Source organism: Eschrichtius robustus, chromosome 3 (genome assembly GCF_028021215.1).
Source record: "Eschrichtius robustus isolate mEscRob2 chromosome 3, mEscRob2.pri, whole genome shotgun sequence".
Taxonomy (NCBI): Eukaryota; Metazoa; Chordata; class Mammalia; order Artiodactyla; family Eschrichtiidae; genus Eschrichtius; species Eschrichtius robustus.
In genome coordinates, this window is record NC_090826.1 from 127,294,684 (window position 1) to 127,322,624 (window position 27,941).

Below are 27,941 nucleotides of genomic sequence, written 5' to 3' on the forward strand. Positions count from 1 at the left end.
CTTCATTTTATTCTCTCAACTGGTTAGTAAATTATACACTCTAATTTTATTCTTTGCTATTCTTTAAACCTTACTGTGATACCTAATTTAACACAATCTCATCTAATCTGTATCTTAATATTCCTCATGAATAACATAAGGAATTTAGAATACTTCATTTCTAAATATCTCTCATAAGAGCTGTCAGCTGTGTTCTTTTATAGATGATCTGTCTTTTCTCTCTGGCTGCTTTTACAATCTTCTCTTTTTCCTAAGTTAACTGCAATTTTACTACTATGTGTCTGCAAAATTCTCAGTCATATTGTAGCATATTGCCTCGCCTCCATTCTATCTGCTCATTCTTTCTGAGACTGTGATGTAAGATCTTCTCATTTCCCCCCACATATCTTAACTTCTTTTTACATCTTTAAAGGACTGTCTCTTTACTGCATATTAGATAACTTTTTCAGCTTTATTTTCCACTTCACTACTCCCCGCTTCAGCTGTGTTTAATCTGCTATTTAACCTAGTTATCGAGTTTTTAAAGTGTTTTTAGTGTGAAATTTACTGAACATACAGAAAAGAACATAAAACATAAATGTATAATATAATGAAAAATTATATTGCAAGCACACACATATCCTCTTCCAAGCCAAGAAATGGCTGTGTGCCCCTTAATCATACCTCTTTGCATTCCTCAGCAGTAAATACTTGCTAGACTTTTGTAGCAATCATTTCTTTGTTTTATACTTTTTAAAATCACTTATGTACATAGATTTAATCAGTATAGTTTGTTTTTGAAAAATGGAATTGTATTGCTATATTCTTTTGTGTCTTACTTCTTTTGCTCAAAATTATGTTTATAAAATTCATAGAGGACTTCCCTGGCAGTCCAGTGCTTAATACTCCACGCTTCCAGTGCAAGGGGCGTGGGTTCGATCCCTGGTCAAGGAACATCCAACATGCCACGTGGTGTGGCTATAAATAAATAAATAAAATAAATAAATAAATAAATAAATAAATAAATATAAATAAATAAATATTCATTGAAATTATTTCTTGTAGCTCCGTTTTATTCATTTTCATTCCTGTATAGTCACATTTCTATAGGAATGGAATGCTGGGTCACAGAGGATGCATATCTTTGGTTTTAAAGGGCCATGCCAGAATGCTATTCAAAGGGGTTGTATCACCTTACGTGCCACCAGCAATCTATGAGACATTATCCATTGAATTTTTTTTTTATAAATTTATTTTATTTATTTATTTTTGGCTGCATTGGGTCTTTGTTGATGCATATGGGCTTTCTCTAGTTGTGGCAAGTGGGGGCTACTCTTCGTTGCAGTGCGCGGGCTTCTCATTGCAGTGGCTTCTCTTGTTGCAGAGCACAGGCTGTAGGTGCGTGAGCTTCAGTAGTTGTGGCACGCAGGCTCAGTAGTTGTTGCGCACAGGCTTAGTTGCTCCGCGGCACGTGGGATCTTCCTGGACCAGGGCTCGAACCCGTGTCCCCTGCATTGGCAGGCAGATTCTTAACCACTGAGCCACCAGGGGAGCCCTATCCATTGAATTTTAATTTCAGCATTTCTATTTTTAATTTCCAAAATATATCTTTAGGTTCTTTTTAAAGTCACTCTTTTCATTTTTGTTAATCTCTTTTTACTTGTTCAGTTTTGTGATTTCATCTTTTATATTTAAAATTTTATAGATATTCATTTTATACTCTGTATATGATCATTCCAAAACCTAAATCATTAGCACACTTATCTGTTGTTTTTTCTGCCAACTCTTTATTTGTGGTTGCTTATGTCTCTGGTGATTTTTAAAATAATGTATTTAATTTTTAATAACTTAATTTCTAAAATAAATATTTTATATATTTATTTGATCTGAGCATGATCTGCCACTAAGTGTCTTATTAACTACTTACGCTCTATTGTGGTTTCCTGGGGGGTGTGAGAGGATAAAAATCATGCATATGAGATTAGAGTTGACAGATATTAAGAGTAACCATTATTCCTTAAGCTTTTTTACATTTCCCAAATTTCCTACCGTAAATACATAATACTCTTAAAACCGGGAAATAATGTTAAAATAACCATGGAACCAGAATACTTGCCAACCACAAATAAACTCAGCTAGTAAAATTTGATCATACATCATGAGGTAGGATTTTAGGTCACTTCTTAGGAGGCTATTTATTGAAGATTAAGGTATCTTCTTCTCTGTGACTTTTTATTCCATAACTCTGTCAGTGCAGGGGCTTAAAAGGGAATGCTATTCTCTAGAGATTATTTTTAAATATTGTTTTTAAAATTCTAATATCAGCCAGGGATTTCTACCCATTTGGAACCACTTTAGCTCCCACATAGACCCCTGACTTAATGCTGGAGTCCTTTCTACTAGACATAGCAGGTCTTTTTTTATTAAAATGGGTATGGAGGAATGGCTTTGGGTAAGTATGAAATGGTTTATACCTAAGGAAAGGAGACCAAAATGCAAAGAAAAATTCAGGGTAGGGAGGAGAGAATCAGAAAATTATATTTATGGGATTTAATTATAAGAGTTGGAGATAAAAACAGATCTTTAAGCCAACTTGGATACTCTCTCACTACGGATACATTCTCTGGCCTACTGCCTCTTAATCAATCAGTCAAACACAAGACACAGGCAGGAATTTCCAGGTAGCCTTTTCTGTCCAAGTGTTCAATCTTTAAGTACTGATCTGGAGTTCAAGGTCGACTTCTGGCAACACTCCCAGAATATGGCAGGTGGGTCCTCCAGGATTTTTGGCATCCTGCAAAGAATGATGGTCAACTCCTGTGGTTTGAAAAATTAGAAAAAAAGGGTGGTGGCTTCCCAGCTTGGCTGGGAAGTTCTGATTCATCCACCGTATTCACTAGACATTGCATCTTTGGATTTCCATTTATTTCGGTCTTCACAAAATTCTCTTAATGGAAAAAATTTCCATTCCCTGTTAAGACTGTAAAAGGTACCTGGAACAGTTCTTTCTTTGCTCAAAAAGATGAAAAGTTTTGGGAAGATGGAAGTATGAAGTTGCCTGAAAAATGGCAGAAGGTAGTGGAACAAAAGGGTGAATATGTTGTTCAATAAAGTTCTTGGTGAAAATGAAAAAATGTCTTTTATTTTTACTTAAAAACCAAAGGCACTTTTTGGCCAACCCAATAAATGGAGAGTGAGGGGGAAGGGAACTGATTTCTCAGTCCCTTACTGTCTCTGATGTGATAGGTGCTTTCACATATGTTCTTTCATTTCTTCACACAATCTTGTGAGGTAAGTAAGTATCATCCCCACTTACCGATGAGGAAACTGAAGCTCAATAGTGACTTCCCTAATGTATCAGAGCTTTGAGTGGCAAACCCAGTATTTTGAACTCTCTTCTATCAGCATTACTTAATGAAAAAAGTAGAGGAATTAGTACTACTACAAGATGCTTTTTCCAGAATCAAAGGAGATGATGTTCACAAATACTTTTTCCAAACTAAAACATGATAAACAAGTAAGGTACTAATTATGAGGATGTCATAATAAGTAAAACAAACAGATATCCAGTTTCTATCATTTGAGCATAATGCCTTGAATAAAGCATCCAGTGGTCTAGAGATCATTGATAGGCATTTAAATCTTAATGTTTTACGTTGATGTACCTTTTTAAAAATAGTGAGCATTTAGCTGTTGTATCGGCAGGTGGGTATGTTGAGTCCATATCATTTGTATAATTCAATATTCATAGCACACAAACACACCACAGGATGTGTTTTGTAACAAAAGACAAAAATAAGGCATGGTCTGAGGCATGTAAGCAGGCTTACAGTCTGAAAGGCCTTAAGATACAGGGGATATAACTATAGGGAGAGAAAACTTTATCTTTATAAAACGTTTTTGCATGAAAAACTTCCAAGTCTTTGGTGATAATCAATGAAATGCCTTAATGAAGCAGGTTTGGGAATGGGAATTAAAGAGAAGGTACCCATTCGGATACTGTGAGAGAAGACTGATTTGGTTTCTAGGGTATAATGAACAAGTGATTCTCAACTGATGGCAAGAAGATGCTTCCCTGGGTTTCAGAATATTTGGGGTTGGAACAAAAAGGCTATGATTTTTCAAAACAAGATGGTACCTTATGCCTTTGATTCAATTTCATTTCATTTACTTAAAAAATCCAGTTAACACTGAAGGGAATGTAGGTCTTTTTGGTTTCTAAATGGGAGAATGCTTTAAAAAAGTAAGAGGTACCAAGATGAAGACCAAGAAAAATAAACAGTACAATGTGGTGTTAGAAGAAAATTGGAAAAACAGAAATGAAAGGGAAGAGTCAAAGGTAAAGATCACAAAGCAATGGAAGAATTAACAGGATGACTCTCGGTTAGTTAGTAAGGTCAGGTGAGGGGAAGGCTTACTCTGAAATTTGTCCTAGTCGAAACAACTAAAAGATTTAAAGAAGTAATCCAAAGCTCCTACTACAGCAAAAGATAAATTAAAAACAATTTTGATTAAAAAGGAAAAACATACTGTAAAATATTTATTTAATAAATAAGTTTGTAATCTATACAGAATTGAATAAAAAGTACAACAAATTATTTTCACTTTACAAAACTGCATACAGTACAACTTGCAAATTGGGTTCAGCATTCTACAAATAGGGCCACACACCAAGATGTAAACTTATTATTGTCTTAAATAAGTAAAGGCTCTAACTGTGTACCACAAACTTTGAATTAAATTCCAGGGAAATACTGCTTTAGTATTGATTGTACCACAGTCTATTTTATTTAAAAAATTAAATAAAATTCCTCAAATACCACTTTTCTACTTGTTTCTGAGTAAACAATTCCCTATGTAGCAAAATAAAACACAACAAAGACAAAATATAAAATTAGAGGCTGCTATTTATATCACTTCCTCTTCCCTTACTTAGCTAGTGTTCTTTTCCTTTCCCTTATTCAGAAAGGAAGGTGAGTGGAAAATGACTTATTCTTATCCTCATTCATTTGCTTCTAGAATTCCTGCTTACATAAATGAATACATCAGTTTTGGAATCTTGACACTATTATTCAGTGTTTACCTATGTCGTTCTAAAAAAGTTAACCTAGTTTTTTTTTTTTTTTTTTTTTTTAAGATTAGGCAACAAAATTGGCTTCAAAATAGTTACGTCTCACATAGGCTAGCAGCCACTTGGTAGACTAACTTCCCAATTAAATGTGCACAGAATAACATTTTTTTCAAGTAACCTGGAAACGGAATCAATAGCAATTCTTATTTTAAGCAGATATTCAAGATGATCCACCTTTAGAAACAAAGGCAGATTTAATGTACAAAATGCAGGAACTAAGTCTATCCTAGTTCCTGTCCCACCAAAATAATTAATAAGAGGCTCAGTTTGTGAAAAAGACCTTGGAATAATCCAACTCTTAATGACATCTTTATCTTGAATAAGAAGGACAAATAATATAAAAGCTATAAATGGAGATGAAGTTATTTAAAAAAAGAATTTTCCATTTTATTTTGGAGGTAAAAGGGGATGCAAATACAAAATGGGTTAGTTGTATCTTTAGCCCATTTAGTAACTTTTCATCATAGAATTAATAGTCCTTCATACTGAAGAATAAAAGACAAGCAAACCTGCCTTAAGTTTTCTGATTAGGTCACTTAGATTTTTAGCAGGCTTCAAAACTTGCCTTATTATTTAACTAAATTAGCTTCTCTGGGAAGCATATGAATAATGTAAAAATGAAAAATCCACACAAATACATAATTGTCAAGATGGGAATTGAGAATGTTTACACAATGAATTTTTTTAAATAACTTAAATTAGAAACGACACATATTCCTTATAAAACACCAAACCAGAGCACATATTGTCGGTGATAGGAACAACTTTCATCTGTAGAAACACAAATGCACATGAATAACACAGAAATAAGAATTAAGTTGAACAGAGGCAGGTGCTGTTAGAACATATTTCTGTTCTGACCTGTAACATCTGTGGCCCCTGTGAAGCCCTGGTCCCACCAGGCCAAGCATCTGGCTAATCTGATACAGAAGTACTTGACCTATGAAACACCAGACTCACTTGCTAGCAAGTATACATCACCATGTGCTGCTTGATTGCTCTTGATTACTTGGTTTTCAAAAGCAAGCTCACTTTCACATCAGAAAACAGTCATCCTTCTATTGGCCTCGTAAATAATCCATGAAGTACACTTCACTTCTGAACAGTATTCTATTACTCTAGGAGGACAAGGTATAGTCAATTGGCTGCTTTGAAGCCATGAAATGCACACTCATAAATATGTGTCTACACTTTAAAAAATTAAATACATCCAGGCACAGCTGCTGTGCAGAGTTCTTGTGATAAGAAGCTCATCAGCAGTGCGTTATGAAGTGGTCACTTGAGTACTTGATTCTGGATCTTCCGGCTTTCTGTATTTCTTCAAAATATTAACTGCACCATTAGACAGGAAAACCACAGCGATGAGTGCAAAATAACCAGCATAGATGAAGAACTAAAGAGGGGGAAAGAATAATTTATAGAATTATCAATTAGAAGGTAAGCTCTTTTATTACATATATGTGAACAGACTCTATAATTAAAGGTATATTCAGTTTCTCTATAAAACTTCAAAAAACATTGTACGCTTAAACAATGTGCCAGGCACTGAGGATACAAAGAGGCAGCACAGCATGGTGATACTGAAGCCTGACTCTTGGGTGCAAATCCCGACTTCCCCCTTACTAGCTGTATGACCTGGATTGAGAGACTCAGTCTCTGAGCCTCAACTTCATTTGCAAAACATTTTGTAATTCATAATATTTCCTAATTGCAGAGTTGTTGGGAAAGGATGAGATTATGTATGCAAATGTTTATTAGCACAATGCTAATGCTGTTAATACTATTGTTTTTATTTTTGTTGCTGTTATAACTGAATCCTGGTCTCTACCCTCAAGCTGATATGATTAACAGGCCAAATTCTGAATATCAAGACCTCTACTCTTGCCCAGAAGAGGGCAGTAGAAGGTCAACTATCAATATATTCCATTATAAGATTACTTTTTATAAGAATCTTCTCTAAGCCAAATTTTTTTCTTAATTTTATTTATTTTTTGGCTGTGTTGGGTCTTTGTTGCTGCATGCGGGCTTTCTCTAGTTGCGGCAAGCGGGGGCTACTCTTCATTGCGGTGCGCGGGCTTCTCATTGCGGTGGCTTCTCTTGTTGCGGAGCATGGGCTCTAGGCACACGGGCTTCAGTAGTTGTGGCACGTGGGCTCCGTAGTTGTGGCTCGTGGGCTCTAGAGCACAGGCTCAGTAGTTGTGGCGCATGGGCTTAGTTGCTCTGCAGCATGTGGGATCTTCCTGGACCAGGAATTGAACCCGTGTCCCCTGCATTGGCAGGCGGATTCTTAACTACTGTGACACCAGGGAAGTCCCTCCAAGCCAATTTTTTAATGTAACTATGTTGTTTATCAACATCATCATCATTGTTCTTCTTAAAACAACTTACTAACTACTGATAAGCTAACCCTCTGAGCCAGGTCCTTTAAAATTCTGATTCATTTTCCTATAGGAAACTCGTTAATTAATCATGGCAGTTACAAGTTTCAGCACAGCCCACAAAATTCTATTATTCCATACGTTTAAACCTACCACTTCTATAGCAAGATGACAAGCACTTAGTTACTCTTCTACTCTCCATCCCAAATGAAAGTACCTAACCCTTGAGAGGTCTCCTCAAGGTTTTTATTGCAGGTAGTAATTGGGAAACACTTAAGTAATTCTTACTTAAACGAAAGTAATAAGCTCCCATTCCTCTGCTCTATCCACCCCCTCCCCCATCCTTTTTTGAGGCAGCATGATGCAGCGGGAGATGCCTAAGCTTTGGAGTCAGATGCTGGTTTGAATCCTGGTTCTGACATACTATTATTGACTGTGACCTTAAACAACACAACATCTCTCAGACTCATTTTCTTGATGTCTAATCCTGATAACAATGCTGCAAAATTCTATATAAAGTACCCGGCACATAGAAAGCACTCAATGCACATTACCTATTTCTCTTTTAGATCTCCTCAGTAAAAACAAAGTTAATTACTGCTAACATGTTAGGTCTTTGTATTCTAAGAAAACTAATATGTAAGTAAGGAAGGAATAATGGAGATGGAATCATCTGGGCTGAGATGAGGTAGGGTAGGCACTTTTTTATTCAATTGCCCATTTTGCTGAAGTACAGAACAAGCCCTACCTAACAACTCACAATGCATGAAGGCATATACAACTATACCATTCCTGAGTGAATAAAATTATTCACACTGTCTCTGAGTGTTTGTGCAGGTGTTTTCTCAATAGGTCATATGTTAAGAATCATAATGCTATTCAGCAACAGGAAGTCATTACCTTGGTATTTGGGTAAGGGGCATTTTAACTAAAGAAGGAGGAGACTTAGAGAGCTTTGAGGTGAAGCATGGCATCTCGAACATGAGATGCAGTATTCCAGGCACAGAATTAAAAATGGAGGGAAATAATGGATGAGGAAGCAGAAGGTCTTGGCCTGGAAGGAACCAATATTACCTCTCAACTCCACCAGGCTGGTTAATTACACACAGAAATGTTCTAGGGCCTCATCAAAAAGATGATGGTCCCAACATCCTCCTGGTAGAAAAGAACTAAGGATGGGGGATGACTGAAGGAAAGAGAGAACACTTTTACTTTTTATTTTGTATCTGTCTATATTGTATGAATTTGTTTCCATGAAGCATGCTCCACTTCCGTTACCCTGATCAACTCATAACATCTTCAGTACCGAAACAGAGATCTTACTTGAGTGGTAATTTCCAAGCCAAGGCCACTGGCATCTACCACAATTAGAGTGAGCAGAGTCTGCAGTGCCAGAGCGATTAAGGTATTTACACCAAACACTAGGGCGTAGCGCTCCATGCTGAGGTTTGCAGCAATCTGAAAACTTAAAAAATAAATAAAAAGAATGCATAGACAAGAATTACTTCCAGGATAGTGTGAAGAGTAACCCGTACTTTCTACTGTCAATTCCCTTCCCAACCAAGTGAAGAATATCTTGTTGCTAAATGATGTAAACCTCATGCAAACATCTGAAAACAGCAGGAACGTTTAAACAAGGAAATAAAGAACCTTGCCTAAATGCTTCCTCAGGAGAAAAACTGGCAATGCACATATAATATAATGCTTCCTCCCATTTGCCTCTTTTAACCAGAAATTTTAATTTGTAAAGAAACCAAAAAGCTAATCCTGTCAGCTCTTCCTAATGGTTCTTTGAATCAAAATACATACGTTGCTATAGTGATGAGTAACATGTAGATGATTCTGAAGACAACGTAGGATGCGTAGCACACCCAAATGTTACCCACGGTGTCCATGATGTACACGGCAGCAGCAATCAGGAGAGAAAACAGAGACAATGTCAGTTCTCCCCAAGTGGACCAGGATATTTTTATGTAACCAACTGCAAACACAGCAACAGCACCTACAAAACAAAAAGAGAAAATTTGTCATTTTGCTACACAGATACTATTTCAATGAATTCAAAATTCATCTTAGATTACTACATTTTAAGATCTTTTAACTTTTAAACAGGGTAGCTCAAGATTATGGAGGGCCTTGAAAGTCCGGCAGAGGATTTTGGACTTGATGGAATAAACAGTATGGAGCCATGGAGAGATGATGAGAGACTGAACGAGGGCAGCTGGTAATGAGAAGGAAAAGGAGGATACAGAACCAGGGACGCTGCTAAGGAAAAACTACCGAGGCGGACACAGAGGCGAGAACCAAAAAGAACCACTGCTTGTAGCTTGGCAACACGGCAGGATGGCTCTTCTCTCTTCCCAACTGAGGGGCAGTTTATCATGTGGTAAAATGATGATGATTATGAAAACGATAGCTAAAATGTACGGAGTGCTTTCTAAGTGCCAGTCACAGTTTTAAGTGTTTACAGAAATCATATAAAGTCTTCCAAAACCTTCTGAGGTGGGTCAACAAATTAGGAAGGGACAACAGAATAAAATGGCCAAAGACACAGGCTCTGAGTTCACACCTCGACTTTACCACTTACCATCTGTATCATCTTGGCCAAGTGATTAAGCTGTCTGTCCACAGCTTCCTTAACTGTAAACTGGGGATAATAATTACACCTGTCTTAGGAATTCTGTGAGGACTGAGTGAACATACATAAAGTCTTTAGAGCAGCACTTGGTGCATATAAACAATATATTTGCTACTGTTGTTATAAAGTATTGTATAGGTTACTCCAAGTTTTTCAACAAGTGGCAGAAGAACCCAGTAAATCAGAGATCATGCAAACCTGGATAAGAAGACAATTTAGAGGACCATTATATTAGGTTTCCCAAAGGTTAAAAGAATTTAAGTTTGTTAGTCATAGTCTTCCACCTCATGTGCAATTCTAAATTGTCCTCCTAAATTATAAAATCAGAGCTCAAAATAAGTAATCCATTCTTTGGGGCTACTTCAAACTTGGGAGGGGAGAGAAAATCTGATTATGGTTGACTTCACTACTAGAGGAATCTCCCCCTCCCAAGCTGCCCTGCCACCCTGCACTGCTTACCCAGTAAGGTTGAAACGGCCTCCACGCCGCCGTTATAGATGGCAGCATGACGAGAAGGCATCACCTGCTCCCACAGGCCCTGTGCATAGTTCACGACTTGAAAATAGCCGCAGGTGGAGAGGGCCCACCACACGGACCAGCAGAGCAGAGGGCGAGAAGAGTAGCACACCAGGAAATCATTCCACAGGACCTTCAGCACGAGGAGACGGTCTGGCTTGGATTCCTACACAGAAAAAGGGAAGAAGCCAACTGTACAGAAAGCAATTGTATAGACTCAATCTTCTATTCAACAGACTTTTTTCTTGTTCCTTGTGAAAACCAATTGCTTATTTCATATACGTGTGTGTGTGCATGTATAAACTTCTTAGCAATTACATTTATCCCCTCTGGGGAAAAAAACACATTCTTATATAATTTTTGCTTTGAATGCTCTATAAACATTAGTACATCCAGCAAATGATATATTGTTTACAAAATGAAGGTAGAAAGATGGTCAGAGATTGCATACTTTAGCCAAAGGGAGATGACATTCCATATCTCCCCATACAGTGGCAAGCAACATTAAGAATAAGCAATAATTTGGGCTTCCCTGGTGGCGCAGTGGTTAAGAATCCACGTGCCAATGCAGGGGACACGGGTTCGAGCCCTGTTCCGGGAAGATCCCACATGCCGCAGAGCAACTAAGCCCGTGCGCCACAACTACTGAGCTTGCACTCTAGAGCCCGTGAGCCACAACTAGTGAAGCCCACGCACCTAGAGCCTGTGCTCCGCAACAAGAGAAGCCACCGCAATGAGAAGCCCATGCACTGCAACGACGAGTAGCTCCCGCTCACGGCAACTAGAGAAAGCCCACAAGCCCAACGCAACCAAAAAAAAAAAAAGCGCAATAATTAGCAACCCTAGTAAATCACTGTTCAGGTAGAATCCATGAATGAGAATCTATCAGATTCACTGAAAGATAATGGTTAAGACAGAAATCTTAGAAAGAAATAAATCAAAATATTAGCAGCAGTTCTCTCTGACTGATGGAGTAATCAGTGATTTTAATTTTCTTCCTTATGCTTTTTCTATTACCCAGTATTTATGGGAAATATTACAATGAAGTAATAAAGCTACTATGCATGTAACTGAGTGAATCAAAACATTACTATGTACCATCATCCCTGGACTATGCCAAGAAGTCAATATGAGATTCCAGACATCCTGTGAAATAGCTATCAAAGGTTGCCATAATTCCGGAGCCTCGCTCAGAACATAGGAAATTTTACTTTTGCAACTAACATGGGAAGGCAAAATGAGAGAATCCAAAGGGACCAAGAGGAAGCTAACTGTGGATTAGCATGTAAGAGCCAGGACGTGTGACAGGAGCCATGTTACAGATTATTAACACCAATGGCAGCAGCATGATTCAACCTGCTCGCTGGCTGGAACCCATATCTTGCACATGAGAACCTCCAGATGTAAAATGACTACTCCCACCTGCTGTCAGCCCTTTCTCCTTCATTTTTAAAAACTGAGGTATAATTGACCTTTAACTTTATATTAGTTTTAGGTGTGTAACATAATGATTTTATATTTGTATACACTGTGAAATGATCACCACAATAAGCCTAGTCAATATCTGTCACCATACAGTTATAATTTTTTTTCCTGTGATGAGAAGTTTTAAGATCTACTCTCTTAGCAACTTTCAAATATGCAATATGGTATTATTAATTATAGTCACCATGCTGTACATTACATCCCCAAGACTTATTTACAACTGGGAGTTGTACCTTTTGACTCCCCTTTACCCATTTGGCTACCCCCTACCCCCTTCCTCTGGCAACTACCAATCTGTTCTCTGTATCTATGAGCTTGGGGTTTTTTTGTTTTGTTTTTAGTTCCCACATATAAATGAGATCATGTGATATTTGTCTTTCTCTGTCTGATTTACTTCACTTAGTATAATGCCCTCCAAGTCCGTCCACATTGTTGCAAATGGCAAGACTTCATTCGCTTTTTAATGGCTGAATAAATAGCGTTCCAGTGTGTATATAAATGTGTCCGTATACCACATTTTCTTTATCCATTCATCCACTGATGGACCCTTAGGTTGTTTCCATATCTTGGCTATTGTAAATAATGCTGCAGTGAACTGGTGGGTGCCTGTATCTTTTTGAGTTAGTGTTTCCATTTCCTTTGGATATATACCTAGAAGTAGAATTCTTGAATCATGTGGTAGTCTGATTTTTTTTTTAACTTATTTATTTAATTTATTTATTTTTGGCTGCGTCAGGTCTTCGTTGCTGCGTGAGGGCTTTCCCTAGTTGCGGCGAGTGGGGGCTACTCTTCATTGCGGTGCGCAGGCTTCTCACTGTGGTGGCTTCTCGTGTTGCAGAGCATGGGCTCTAGGTGCGCAGGCTTCATTAGTTGTGGTGTGTGGGCTCAGTAGTTGTGGCGCACGGGCTTAGTTGCTCCGTGGCATGAGGGATCTTCCTGGACCAGGGATCAAACCCATGTCCCCTGTACTGGCAGGCAGATTCTTAACTACTGCGCCACCAGGGAAGTCCCTGATTTTTAATTTTTTGAGGAACCTCCACACTGTTTTCCAGTGACTGCAACAATCTACATTCCCAGCAATAGTGCACAAGGGTCCCTTTTCTCCACATCCTCGCCAACACTTATTTCTTGTCTTTTTGATAATAGTCATTCTAACAGGTGTGAGGTGATATCTCATTCTGGTTTTGAGTTGCATTCCCCTGATGATTAGTGATGTTGAGCATCTTTACATGTACCTGTTGGCTGTCTGAATGTCTTCTTGGGAAAAATGTCTATTCAGATCTTCTGCCCATTTTTAAATTGGATTCTTTTTTTGCTATTGAGTTGTATGAGTTTCTTTTATAATTTGGATATTAACCCCTGATCAGACATATGATTTGCAGATATTTTCTCCCATTCAGTAGGTTGTCTTTTCATTTTGTTGATGTTTTTCTTTGTTGTATAGAAGCTTTTTAGTTTGATGTTGTCCCACTTAATTATTTTTGCTTTTGGTATCAAATTAAAAAACACATTGCCAAGACAGATGTCAAGGAGCTTACCACGTATGTTTTCTTCTAAGGCGTTTTATGATTTCAGGTCTTACATTCAAGTCTTTAATCCATTTTACGTTAATTTCTGTGCAGCCCCTTCTCCTTTAAATAGAACCTTTTAATAGGTATAGTTAGGTGTTTATAATACCAAGTTAAATGCTACTCTTTTCTTAGCTCAGCTATATGCAGAGGGAGATTTGTCTATCATCAAGCCAATAGCTAGGATGGAAACTTGAGAATAAGTTTGCTTCTTTTATTGTGCTGTTGAAGGACACAATCCTAATTCTTGCTATAAACAATGAACATTTTTTTCATGATGAAAGGAAGACTATCATTATTTTCTCAGATATTGATATTTCATTACCCAAAACATAGTAAAAACATATACAATGAGCCTTAACCAATGGGGACAAATATAGTACATCTGGTTTCAAGGAAAAGGAACCAAAATATGTATCATGGAAGAACTGGTGTTTGAGACAGGCTTTGGGAGATAGATAAGATTAGAATAGAGAAACAATTAAGAACATTCAAAGCAAAGGAAACAAGAATAGCACAGAAGCAGGCGCTTTCAAGGTGTACTTAAGAATCTGCAATGATAAAGTTCTCTTCCAACATAAAAGGCTTCTGGGACACTCTGTCCTGCTCTGGCCTGCTGTGCACTTATCTTGTTCCAAGAATACTCATTCTTGCCTTTGCCTGGTATCTCGTAGAGCCCTAGTTCATAAGCCCTAGTTCAGGGGCATTGGAAACCTTTTAAGAGTTGGCACAGAGACCTGCCTTTGGCTACTCTTTTTCAGGGGAGATAACACCTATCTGAGCTTCAAGGGCATTAAGCTGCAAAAGGGAGGGGGTACAGCCATATACGGCTATACACCCTCTCCCCTCCATCCCAACTCAGACATATCCGTTGGCAGGGGTCCAACTGGAGACATCCAGAGGGAAAGGTTGTGACCACAAATGAGAAAAAAATGGGGAGGGTCAAAAGACAGACTTTGTCCTTCACACACGTCTTTCTGATTCTGGCTTTTGGTGCTCAGGGCCAGCCTGGTGAGAAAGGCAGAATACTGCCTAACACAAACCTCCCACCAGTCATTTTCACCATTATGATTTCAATTCTTGGATTCTGAAGGCTTTTCTGACATGAAAAGAAAGAAAGATCAGTCTTGAGTTAACACTGAGTAAAAAAACATAAAGTTATAAACCTACGTGTAGATTATAATTTCATTTACTATAAAATCTGTACAAACAGTGATACTTAGAAAGGGCACTAAAATATTAATAGTGGTAATCTTTGCACCCAGCAATTCAGATTATTTTGACTTCTTTTTATGTAGTTTTCTGTATTGTTTACTTAAAAAATTAAGTATGAATCTTTTAAATAAAATCAGTAGAGCTTCAGTTCCCTCACCTGTAAAATGGAGACAGTGATACCTATATCATAGAGTTTTAATAATAGTAGGTTTAATAAGAATGACATAATGAATATAAGACTTTTGGCACAGTGTCTGGTACCCAGGTCAAAATAAATGGGAGCTGAGATGATGAATCAGCAGCATACTTGCCTACACTCAGATGAGAAAAATTTCTCAATCTTAGGCTTTTTACAGTAAAATGGAAATTAATGCTTACTTCAACAGGTTATTGCAAGAACTAGATAAGTATTATTCAGTATGTAGCAAGTGCTCAATAAATGTTGGTTTCCCTTATATTCTATTTACCATGACTCATTAACATAATCAACAAATAGTTCCTGAGTGCCCATACAATGTGTCTGGCAATGTTCTAGACACGGGTGATACAGCAGGAAAGTCCCTGCTCTTATGAAATTTACACTGGAATAAGAGAGACAGATGATAAACACACACATACAAGAGAGCTTATAGTAGGAATAATACTATGAAGAAAGTAAAAAGGGTAATGGGCTAGCAAGTGACTTTGGAATGGAGTAATGATTGCTAAGAGTGTTAAATGGCTTTCTGAAAAGCTGATGTCCGAGCTGTGACCTGAGTGACGTAAAGGAACCAGCCATGAAGATCAGGATGAAGGGCAGTCCTGACTGACACAATCTCCTGATTTGAAGTTCTGAGGTGGGAACAAGCTTGATGTGTTTCAGCCCAATTAAGAGATAAGGTCAGAGAGGTTGGCAAGGAGCCAAATTGTATGGGGTTTTATAGGCCATGATGAGAATTTTGCATTTTCTTCTACATACAGTAGGAAAATGTAGGGGGAGGGGATAATTAGGGTTTAATGCCTAGACTATGAAGATTTAAGTCAAGGGCTGATGATTGCAATTAAATTATTTCTATGTATCCCTACATATATGGGGGACTGGACAGGAAATGAGAAGTTGTTCATGGTATGCCTGGGAAACAGAAGAAAAAAGACAGAGTACCGTCACATCAATCAGCTCACAAAACTCAGGATTCTAGAGTCAAGTAAAGCTTAGTGATCATCTGATTTAACACTCTCTACATTTAGGGGTAGCCTAACTCAGTTAAAGAAAAAGAATTTGTGGGACTTCCCTGGTGGTCCAGCAGTTAAGACTCCGCACTTCCACTGCAGCGGGTGCAGGTTCCCTCCCTGGTCGGGGGAACTAAGATACCGCATGCCACGCAGTGTGACCAAAAAGTAAAAAAAAAAAAGAAAAAGAGAAAAAGAAGAAAAAAAAAATGTGTGATGGAATTAGTACCAGACTCTCATAACTCTTTTCATAAGGCCCAGAATACCTTCAACAAATTCAAAGGGAAAATGAGAAATTATTTACAGCCCCACAAATAAAGATCTACAGTGAAGGTACAAAGCTGTTCTTGATTATTCATATCTAATGATAAAGATAATAATAGAAATTACCATGTATTGATTACCTACTTATGTATACTAATTTGAAAGCTCTACATGGCTTTATTTAATACTTGAAATAGCCCTATGAGGTAGGTATATGAATGAGGGAACTAAAAGTCGCAAAGAATTAAGAAACTGGCCCAAGATCACCCTGCTGGTAAGTACTAGTACTGGGGACTGCCTTCCTTCTTCAAAATCCGCTATACTCTGCTGCTATAAATGATATTGAGTACAAGGTAAAAACATTTATTTTGCTGCTGTCAGTGTTTTATGGAACTCAAACACACACACACACACACACACACACACACACACAGAATGCTTCCTAATAGTAAAAGGTGTTAGTCTACAAATAAAAGTATAGTTATATTAACAGATATTTATTAAGCATTAATCTCATGTCAAGCCCTGTGCTAAAGAGTTGGTTTAATTTACATCATTTCTAATGGGTAAGCAACTTAAAAAAAATCATGTCCAACTATATGCCAAGCACAAAATGAGTCCAGTTGCCTGTTTGGGCAAGAAAATCACTGGCTTTGGCAGCTCCTCCTCCTGCAATGTCAGCACCCTCTGCCCCAAAGCAGTAGACTCATTCTGAAAATCAACTTACAAATACTCTAAGGTAACTTGTGGACTGGGCTATCACTTTGACTTCTACCTCATTTTCCCTCTTTTTAAGTCAAGATAAAACCACCCACTGACCTAGAACTCTTCTTTACCGTAATTACCACGATTATCATTTATGGTTCATTGATGGGCTTTGTCAGCTTAAGATGGCACTGTGATCTCCAATATCCACATTCTAATTTTCCTTCAAGCTTGTCAAAGAAAAACAAGCAGTATTTTAGGGCTGTACAGCTGCCAAGCAGCACTGCTTGCCTTTCATGGTGTCGGTAGCTGAGCCCAGGAGATCATGAAACTGACTTGAATCCTAATTTTACCTCACCATGGCCAACATGATGGTTCTGACCATGTTGTTATCCCAGTGAAGGACTTCATGGAACAAGGTATAGATTGAAGTGGATCTCATATCTGCTCTAAAATTATGTTTAGGAGTACATGTGTGTAATTTTGCACGACTCACTAATGTTGGATCTGAATCCTTATCTCTAAAATGAAAGGGTGATGTGATCTAAAGTCCCTTTAACATGCTCTGATTGTTCTATGATTTGTGCTTAGAGTCACTTCTAACTCTAAAAGTTTATAATTCTTCAGCATGTCAAGTACTGACATTTTGCACATCTATAAATAACAAATATCAAGGTGGTCTAGGACAGAGTTTTTTAAATTTTAGATTTCAACTCATTAGTTGGTAATAAAATCAATTTAGCGGGCAGTGATCACATTACAAAAAATAAACGAAATGTGTCAGAATAAACCATTGTGTTGTAAAACTTTTGTTTCATGGATGACTTTGAGGGGTTCAAGACTTCAGTGGAGGAAATAACTGCAGATGTGGTGGAAATAGCAAGAAAACTAGAATTAGAAGTGAAACCTGAGGGGCTTCCCTGGTGGCACAGTGGTTGAGAATCTGCCTGCCAATGCAGGGGACACGGGTCCGAGCCCTGGTCTGGGAAGATCCCACATGCCACGGAGCAACTAGGCCCGTGAGCCACAACTACTGAGCCTGCGCGTCTGGAGCCTGTGCTCCGCAACAAGAGAGGCCGCGATAGTGAGAGGCCCGCGCACCGCGATGAAGAGTGGCCCCCGCTTGCTGCAACTAGAGAAAGCCCTCGCACAGAAACGAAGACCCAAACAGCCAAAAATTAAAAATAAATAAATAAATAAATAAATAAATAAATAAAATATTTCCTTTATCTGATTTAAAAAAAAAAAAAAAGAAGTGAAACCTGAAGTTGTGACTGAATTGCCCCAATTTTATGATAAAACTTGAATGGATAAGCAGCTGCTTCCAATGGATGAGCAAAGAAAGTGGTTTCTTGAGATGGAGTCTACTCCTGGTAAAGATGCTGTGAAGACTGCTGAAATGACAACCAAGGATTTAGCGCATTACATAAACTTAGCTCATAAAGCAGGGTTTAAGAGGATTGACTCCAATTTTCAAAGAAATTTTACTATGGGTAAAATGCTATCAAACAGCATTGATGCTGCAGAGAAATCATTCCTGAACGAAGAGTCAATCGATGCGGCAAACTTCACTGTTGTCTTATTTTAAGACATTGCCACAGCACCCCCACCTTCAGCAACCACCACCCTGATCAGTCAGCAGCCAACAAGATCGTGGCAAGACCCTCCACCAGCAAAAAGATTACGACTTGCTGAAGGCCCAGATGATGGTTGGCATTTTTTGGCAATTATGTATTTTTAAATTTAGGTATGTATATTATTTTATACATAATGCTATTGCACACTTAATAGACTACAGTATAGTGCAAACATAACTTTTATATGCACCATGAAACAAAAAAAAATTGTGTGACTTGCTTTATTACAATATTTGCTTTACCTCAGCGGTCTGGAACTAAACCCGCAATATCCTTGAGGTATGCCCGTATCACACATAGTTTTCAGCACAGATGAGGAAGATAACTTCCTATCCTTACATACTTTGGACTTCAATTCAGAAACTGGAAGTAGATAGTCATCATTTACTGGAATCATTTCACCTATTCATTTAGAAAATTTTTTCTAGAGCTTCCTTTACATACCAAGTTCTGAGGATAGAAAGATGAAGAAGAGATAGACATTGCTGTGGCTTCTAAGACATCTCCAACATGAGCAATATAATGTTGTGCCAGTCCTGGAGGTCATTTACTCCAGAGGAAAATACATTTGTCATCCCTAATATAAATCAACGTTATATTGAATGAATGAATGAATGAACCAATGAAGCAACTCAAGATAAAACCAGAATCCAAATGAATTGAGGGACTTTCCTGTCTTTTTTCACCATTGGTCTAGCCCCAGAGTAGCAACCAACAGGCATTTAAGGTTGTGCTTACCTGTTCTTCCATGGGAGGCTCCTCTGTATTTAGAGGGATTTTTGATTCAACGTCTTCCCACTGCGGAAGGTGGTTAGAAGCTGAGGTATCAGTAGCAATGCCACCACTGTGTACCTTGACGCCATTTGCTCCCCGGCAGGAGGGAGGAACGTGGTGAAAGAAAAGACTCTTCTGTGGCATAGGCAGAAACCAGGCCACAGCGAAAGCCACAGAAACACAGGTAAGAGAGATGACATTCAGGCTGAATAGGGACCAGCCTGCCACTGAGACGAGGATCTGCCCTAGGAGAGAGCCCACTGTGAAGCCCACCAAGGTGGCACTTCGACAGTAACTCGTGACTTTCTGGTACATGCTCAGGTCTACCACACTGTAGATGTAGGAGTAATAGGCAATTTCAGTGGCGGTGGCGATGCCATAGAAGAATTCCAAGAACTGAATGGCCAGCAGTCCCTGGGCATAGAGCAGCATGAACCACGTAACAATAAGGCTGAGTCCCTGCAGCAGAACAACAGGTTTATAACGGAGGAAGTCTGTGGCAAGGAACACAGGAAACAACAGCACCAGGTAAGAGTAAGTCCATACTGGATATATTTCATTGAAGACCTGGTAGAAAAAAGATAACATCACGTTAGTGATCTCAAAGGACCTGGAACATTCGTAACAATTTATTCTTATAAAACAATCTACCAGTACCTCAAAGATCTCATTTTTATCAACCAAAGAAATCTTGACAACAATTCTGATAATTGTTTGGAATATACTTCTCCATTTCCACCCCATCGTCTTTTTCCTAATAAAATCTTCCCTATTCATCAAAGCCTAGTTCAACGCCTTCCTCATCCTGGAAGACTTTGCTGCAGCTGATACTGTTTGTATCCCAACACCCAAAAAGCTCTCCTGATACTGCTTTGTATGTGTCAGTCTCTTCAATTACCTCATTGCGCTGCTTCTTAACCATGGCTACACATCTCCCAAGGAGCTTTAAAAAATGTGGATGCCTTGCCACAGGCATTTTTTAGAAACCTCCCAGGAGATTTTATTATGAGCCAGAGTTTAGAACCATTGCTTTATAGGTTCTTTCAGGGTAGACTTGACTTTCATTTGCACAACCTAATAGCTCACATACTGTTTGGAAGATACTTGGCTCAATAAATGCTTTGGAAACAAATGTTTTGAAATCATTGTCACTTCTTACTTCTAGCCACAGAACAGGGAGCCATGATCCTACTGTTTGATTAGGTTTCTCTGATTTTAAGTTTCATTTCTTTGGGGTAACATGAATAGATAAAGAAGGTAAATCTGTCCTACAGTCTTAACAGAGTAACTATCTGTGGATGGTAGCATTATAAGCAACTCTGATGTCCTTCTTTTTGTATGTCTATAACATGAAAAAAAAGGAAGGTTTTTTTTTTTTTCATTAATTTTTCATTGGAAGATAGTAGAAATAATATTTAAACCACAAAGACCCCAGCTGGAATTTCTGTTCCATCATTTGCCATATGATTTTAAGCAAGTTTTTTTTTAGTTCCTTTTAGCCTTAATCTCCATTATCAGTAAAAGAGAAATAAAGCCTATGCCACAGGGTTGTTTCTTGCAAGGACTAAATGAGAGAGTACATGTAAATCACTTACTCTTTTTTGATAGGTTTAAAGACTTAAGGACTGAAGCTGAAACACAGACCACTTGGGACAATACAAATTAAATTAATTGAACTGTCGTCCCCATTCTTCAAATAACAATCATTGTAGGAGACTTTTCCCTCTTCTTACACCTACCCCATAGCCTAGCAAGTTCCTGGGGGTTTAAGTAAGTCAGTTTTATAAGTGATCATTTCAAAGTTTGGATCAGTGGCCCCAGTTTTTAAGTGCGTTCTGAAAGGTAGTCTTGCTAACAGGCTAAATACTTTGTGATGGAGCAATCTAATCCTCGGGTTTGACTTACTTTTTAACTCTTCTGTATACCTCAGTTCACCCAACTAATTGTTTTAAGGTTTTAGAGGAACAATAAAGTAAAAATTTTATTTTTAGTAAATTATTATAAAATATTTGCCAATGCAGAGAACAACTATAAATGGAAAACATAATCTGAAATACATTCCAGACTTGATTTCTGACTGGCTTAATATCAAAAGTGATTTGTCTAATAGCCTCGCCTTCATGAATTCCAGTCTAATTTGTGTTTGCAAATCATCTAGCAACCTCCATTTACCAGGAAACTTTCTTGTGCCTGAATGTGTGCGTGAAAGAATAATCGAGAACTGTAGAAATGACTCTTATTCACAAGTGTGGAAGTTTTATCAAATGAGGAACAAAGTGCACTTGGCTGACATAAGACAGGGTCAGAGACTTCTCAGTAGAACACCAAAGGGGATAAGGGCAACCTTGAGATGAAAGCCGCGAAGAGTGAAGGCTTCCCTACAGACTTTTCACAGGTGTGCTCCATTAGCAACTTCCAACTCCTTTTTTGCCTATAGTTTTATTCATTCTCCTACAGTTTTCTGAAGTGTGAAACTGCCTCCTCTGTTTGACTCTGCATATTTCTTCACCTTCACATTTTCCCCAACATAATACTACAAAGCTGTTAGCCACCACACCTTCCCTTTAAATATACCTTCCTTCCGTACCCCATCTTCTTTGTTCTCCACCACACGCCTTGGGACTTTCACTGATTCTTCACTCCAGTAATACTGTCTGCACTTAGACATGTTATATACCCTTCAATACTAGTTGTCCCCAAACGATTAACTGTGAAGTTTTCGTTATATAAACCTCATCCTTTCAATGATCAATTTAAAGTGTTTATGCTTATGAGTCTAATTCCACTCCTAAAACAAAAACCACAGTTTACATAATGAAGATAAGGAAAAGCAATGCCAAGTAGAGACAAAAATAAAGGCAAGCAGGGGAAAAAGACCAGATATGTTTTTTTTAACTTATTCTCAATAAGAAATCTGAATTTACTCCTAGGAGAGACATCAACCCAAGAGGACTGTCCCTCCCACAGCATTATCAGCATTATAATAGTACATCTCTACTGACACCACACACTATGCTAATCACCTCACCTATATGACCTCATTTAATCCAAACAACGCTAAGTGGTAGACGCTTTTATCATCTCTATCTTACAACCAAGGAAACTAGGCCTTACGTGAATCGCCCAAAGTTATCCCAGCTAGTCACCGGCAGAGGGAGCATCTGCACCTAGATATTCTGAATCCACCACACTAAAATGCCCCATTTCTTCAATCAGAAAACTGCTGTTGATCATCTACTATGTTCCAGGCTTACTTCTAATGCCATTAAGCAGCTTTTTCAACCTGCGTAGGGGTGCTTTTATGGGGCTTTCATGAAGAGAGAAGACCAGACAATATGCAGAGCTTAGCCACGGTGTCTCCAAAAGTCTCCAGAAGATCCCTTCTCTCTCAATGCCTCCAAGGAGAAGCTGTCACACCAGGAAATGCTTCTTTGATGGATACTCTGAATCCTGAAGGGAAACTTCCCACATGTAAAAATGTACAGATTACAGACTCTTATTGGCCACGCCTGGACGATACCTTCTTATCTCAGGCAAAATCTGCCGTGTGAGCAAAGGGAACTGATTTTATTCTAAGGTGCCTTTCACAGTTCTTTGGATCAGAGCTTGTTTGTGCTTTCTTCTAAGACACAAAAAGTCAAGGGAAAACAGCTGTTCAGTTTTAAGCTCTAATTCAGATTTACACTTTATCTTAGAATCACATTTCAATTAGACAACTAGTTAGTAAGCACTTATTCACACAACACTGTTTTCAAACTGTATGGAGATTACAAAAACAAAAAAAGAATAAAATGAAGCCTCGGTTCTCCAGGAGTTCTGAACCTAGTGAAGAGCACATACACATAAATTATTGACAAGGGAGTTAAGAAATATGGGGGGTTGCTCCTTTGAGATGGACCTTGAAGGATGAGAAAGTTAGATACACTGGACTTATGACTATAAGATTAACGTGGATGGAGCTTGGGCATGTAGAAGGCAAGGGGAAGAAGGATGTAGTGGGAGATAAGGGTGTTAAGGAGATACGAGCCAAATTCTGTAAGGCTCTGAATATTAGGCAGAATAGTTTTAAATTTAATGTCTTAAAAATATCAAAGAAAGGTAGTGAATGTCAAATCCCATGCTGAAAAAGATGAAAGGATAAAAAATGTTTGGTGATAAAGAGCTCTATTTTATTAAAAGTTTGGCTTTCAACTACTGAAATACAAATTTTAACCTGTTTAAAATTTATAAAGTGATACAGGTTAATGGTTTTCCTGAAATCTAAGAAAAAAAAAATCCTTTGAGAGTGGAAAAAGGAAATTCTGACCTTTTTTTTCCTCCTTTTGTCTTTGGCCTTAGTTAACAACAGCTCTATCTAAGATGACTGCTCTTGGACCTTCTAAAGTCTCCTGAGGGAAATACAAAATTCAACACAAATAGACTGACCATGATTTGGCATTTGCTTTGCCTAAAAATCATGTAATATTAAATAAATAAATAACTGTACATTGGTGAAAAACGCAGTCAGAAAGGAGAACAAGTTGTCCTATTTATTTCAGTTATTGGAGATTTAAAAAAACCTAGGGTTCCAGAGAGGGTGGACAGAGCCATACTGTGCCCGACCATCAGAATCGGCCATGATTCTGAGGTCCTCAGAGACAAACAACATCCCTTTCCAGACTTCTGGATTTTTCTTCAAACCCTGTCCTCTTCCTCATCTAACGTGCAGTAACAGAAGTGTGCTATGTTTTTGTTACGCATTCAGCAAATGTTTCCTGGGCCTGGCACCTCTGCTTTATTGCTATACGCCCGGAACATATTTCACTCACCTAGGTAACTTTCCGATAAGACAGGACACATGATGGCACATCACACAGCAATTCTGCCCAGGGCACTTGTACAAAACAGTTCGGCTTTCAAATATCAACAATGGGAGCATGTTTCTCTCCCCGTGTGCTTCTCTTTCAGGCAAGGTGCACAAACTGTGCAGATCACGTGGCAGTTCACATGAAATTTTAATTTGTTAGCAGCTCACACACAGTATCATTTCTGCTTCAGCGGCTGCACTTCAGATTTGGTGGTTGCTGTGGGTCTCCAGAATCATTCTCTCTTGTATTTACTGAAGTAATTTTCTTCTTGGAGAATCATTCTGTTCACAAGAGTTGGCCCTTTCCACTTTATTACTGTTTTTAGGCAATACTATCATTCACATAGGTAATGAGTAACTCTTACAGTTCCTTGTGGAGTGGTCCATAAGACTGAGAAATAGATCTGAAGTTGGGTAAAAGTCAGTGCCACTTGCTAGGGGTGAGATAATGTGGGAAACTCAAATGAAATCCTCAACCAAGAGTTCAACCCCTTCCCTGTTAAGTGACCTTGAAAATGGAGGAGCAATGCAATGACAAACGGGACTATGAGTAATTACATCCTGCTCTGACCTGTTATGCAGGGACACTCAAAACAGGTGACTGCTAATCACAGGGGAGAGAGTAAGGTTTAAGTGGGAGGAGTACTTCACAGCAGCTGGGGCAGGAAGGCAGGGTGGGAGGAGAATTAGACATAAGAAAAAAGGAACAGGGCTTCCCTGGTGGCGCAGTGGTTGAGAATCTGCCTGCTAATGCAGGGGACACGGGTTCGAGCCCTGGTCCGGGAAGATCCCACATGCCGCGGAGCAACTAGGCCCGTGAGCCACAACTACTGAGCCTGCGCGTCTGGAGCCTGTGCTCCGCAACAAGAGAGGCCGCGATAGTGAGAGGCCCGCGCACCGCGATGAAGAGTGGCCCCCGCTTGCTGCAGCTAGAGAAAGCCCTCGCACAGAAACGAAGACCCAACACAGCCAAAAATAAATAAATAAATAAATAAGTTAAAAAAAAAAAAAAAGAAAACGCAAATGAGTTAAAAAAAAACAAAAACAAAACAAAACAAGGAACAGCTAACAACTGCCCACTCAGCTTTCACCCTTTTGTTCCAGAAAGGAATACCAGACCTCAGATTTCTTGCTTTGTAGTGTTCAAGGAAGAGGATGCTGAATCTGCTTTATTTGGGTTTTGTGGTAGCAGCTTGAGTTTAAGTCCCTTTTCAGTTAATATAATGTCTTTCTTTTTCAAAAAACTGGTGTTGAGATTGACCATACGCTTTAAAGAGTTAAACACATTTTTAAAGTACACAATGCACTTCAAGTACTTTACTTATAAATCCTCCTGGGGAAGTCAATCAGCAAAAAGTTCTTGATCATGGACTATGTACTCTCAACTACTCTGAACATCGCAGCAGAACAGAAAGGAGCAAAACTAACATCCGTGAAGCAACAATTCACAACGCAAGAAAAACTGCAATTAAATGCCAACTGTGTGATACCATCTAAATATCTGCTTTTATCCCAGGAGGTGGGGTTGGGGGAGTGTGTGGGAAGCGTATTCTTGGACACAGTCTCGCCCAATCAAAAATCAAGACAAGATGATGGGTTCTTGTTGTCTTGTACAGTCCTTATTTGAGCACATCCATCTGTCAAGGGTAAACAATGCAAAGTAGGGGAAGGAAGAGGGTGCAGCAGGTAGAGGGAAGATCCTTTCAGAAAGCAGGAGTTACTCAGCATCTGGTTCCTTACTTTCTGGCAGCAAATATTTATTTAAACCTTTACCATGTCCAAAGTACAACCTGCTGTTTTCCCTTTTTTCTCCAAATATTCTCCTCCCCCCCGCCCCCGTCCCCGCCCCCAAGCAGGAACTGCTGGATCAGTCGGAGCAGAGTGGGGCTAAGTTCCATTACAGCATCATCGCCTGAAGCACACGTGCACTGGGGCTCCCGAACTGCGTTTCGAGCCCTTCACCTAAGACACGGCCTATCAATCCAACGGAGGGCAGAAAAACAGCGTGAATTAAGGCAGCGCCCAACACGGAGCCGCCTTCCAACTGGGAAAAGTCAGCAATCTCTGCTCAGAATGGCTCCTGCGTTTCGAGCGCCTTTCTCACTCCTCCTTTCCTCAACTACATCCCCTCCGCCCGCTCTCACCTTTTCCCGCACATCTCGGCGCCCGCGCCCCGCGCCTGCCGGGTCACCTCCCGCCTGCCCCCCGCGCCTACCTCCCTCTCCGTCAGGTTCTTGTCGGGCCCCAGCAGGTAGGGGGTCAGGAAGGGCTCGGACGGCCTGAGGCTGGCGAAGAAGCCGTAGGCGCAGAGCAGCGCGGTGGGCACGAACCAGCACTCGCGCGGGACCCGAGCCGTGCGCAGGAGCATTGTGGCCGCCGCCGCCGCCGCCCGTCGTGTCACCGGACCAGGCACATCCATCCGGGGCGCGAAGGGCGGGGCCCGGCCCGGCCCTTTCCTTCTCCTTTTCCTCCTCGGCCAACCGGAGTGAGGTTGAATCGCTGCCCCAGCGCGGGCACCTGCAATCGCGAGTGGCGCCTCCTCCCGGCGGGGCCAAGCAGTTCTGAGACAGCCGCCTCTAATCGCAATGACTCCCAGCCTTTCCTGATTGCAGGAGCCTCACGTGTCGCCACCCGCCCGCTGAGCGGCAGAAAACCTGACACGCCCTAAGGCCCACCCTCCGCCACCTCCTCCCTGCTGAGAGCCAATCACAGAGGACGCCGGGCATTGGCTTCTCTCCCATTGGTCGGTGGCTCACAAGATGCGAACCCGCGGCGGCGGCGGCGGCGGCGGCGGCGGCGGCGGCGGCGGCGGCGGCACGTTAGAGCGCTGACGTCCGCTGGCTCGGGCTCAGAGGACTTGTAGGACTCAGGTCAGAATGCCGCTGTTCTGGCGTGCGCTGCTCAGGGGGAGAGCTGTCCGCCCACGCTGGAGGTCGGCTAAGTCATGCCTCGTGCTGCAGCTCACCTGTCGGGAATGCTCCGCGTGGGCCTTATCCCCACCAAGAGAAACGCTGTTACACACAGTCATTTTCTGATTCTTAACCACGGTCCGTTCAGATTTTCCTTCGCAAGTGGCCAGCGCCGGGCAAAGATTTAACCTTGGGACGGGGGAATGCTCTACCTTTCTTCCAGCAGCTTTCAGGTTTTAAATTGTATTCATCTGTAGTAAAAAGACATTAGAAGCCCGGGTTCTAAGCGCTCCGAGGCGTTTACCAAGAGCCGGAGAAGGAAAAAGTGGATAAAATGCTGTGAAAGGAATGAACGAGCTAGTTGCTTAACAGAAGGATCGTAATGGAGTCCTAATGAAAGGGTTTTAGCTTTATGTCGTTACTTTTTGTAAGCGGGATACAAAGAAAGCAAACATAACTGTAGATATAGGCTGTGTTTAAAACGTAAGGGGGAAATCCCGAGTCATTAAAGCAATCACGAAATATCATGGATCTCTTTATTTAAAAAACCAAAACAGAGGTCTTGGCATAGTTTTCAAGGGCAAAGCATGACAAGAATCCGCAGTGCTTTCTTTAATTTTTGTCTATAAACCTCTTTCTGCCTGACTCAGCCTGACTGTATCCCAATCCTTCCACTGCAGACCAGCT

General features: G+C 39.8%; 1 protein-coding gene across 2 annotated transcripts; it reads right to left on the reverse strand.

Annotated features, from left to right (window-relative positions):
• Positions 1-4,569: 4,569 nt before the first annotated feature.
• Positions 4,570-26,972, reverse strand: SLC19A2 (solute carrier family 19 member 2). 2 transcript variants are annotated; one of them, XM_068541215.1, is made up of 6 exons: positions 26,561-26,972; positions 19,464-20,066; positions 10,586-10,808; positions 9,298-9,490; positions 8,812-8,953; positions 4,570-6,503 (listed from the first exon to the last, which is right to left on the reverse strand). In XM_068541215.1, the coding sequence occupies exons 1-6, from the start codon at positions 26,762-26,764 to the stop codon at positions 6,375-6,377; spliced, it is 1,494 nt and encodes a 497-aa protein (XP_068397316.1). In that variant the 5' UTR covers positions 26,765-26,972; the 3' UTR covers positions 4,570-6,374. The 2 variants fall into 2 exon arrangements, with proteins under 2 accessions (XP_068397316.1, XP_068397317.1); XM_068541216.1 differs by lacking the exon at positions 8,812-8,953.
• Positions 26,973-27,941: the final 969 nt, after the last annotated feature.

Excerpts from the sequence above, each read along its gene's own strand:
- SLC19A2 (XM_068541215.1), bottom strand. The coding sequence starts at position 26,764 with ATGGATGTGCCTGGTCCGGTGACACGACGGGCGGCGGCGGCGGCGGCC. Across the intron at positions 20,067-26,560 it reads AGAACCTGACGGAGAGGGAG|GTCTTCAATGAAATATATCC; the intron begins GTAGGCGCGGGG and ends TTTTTCTACCAG. Across the intron at positions 8,954-9,297 it reads TTACTCATCACTATAGCAAC|TTTTCAGATTGCTGCAAACC; the intron begins GTATGTATTTTG and ends TTATTTTTTAAG.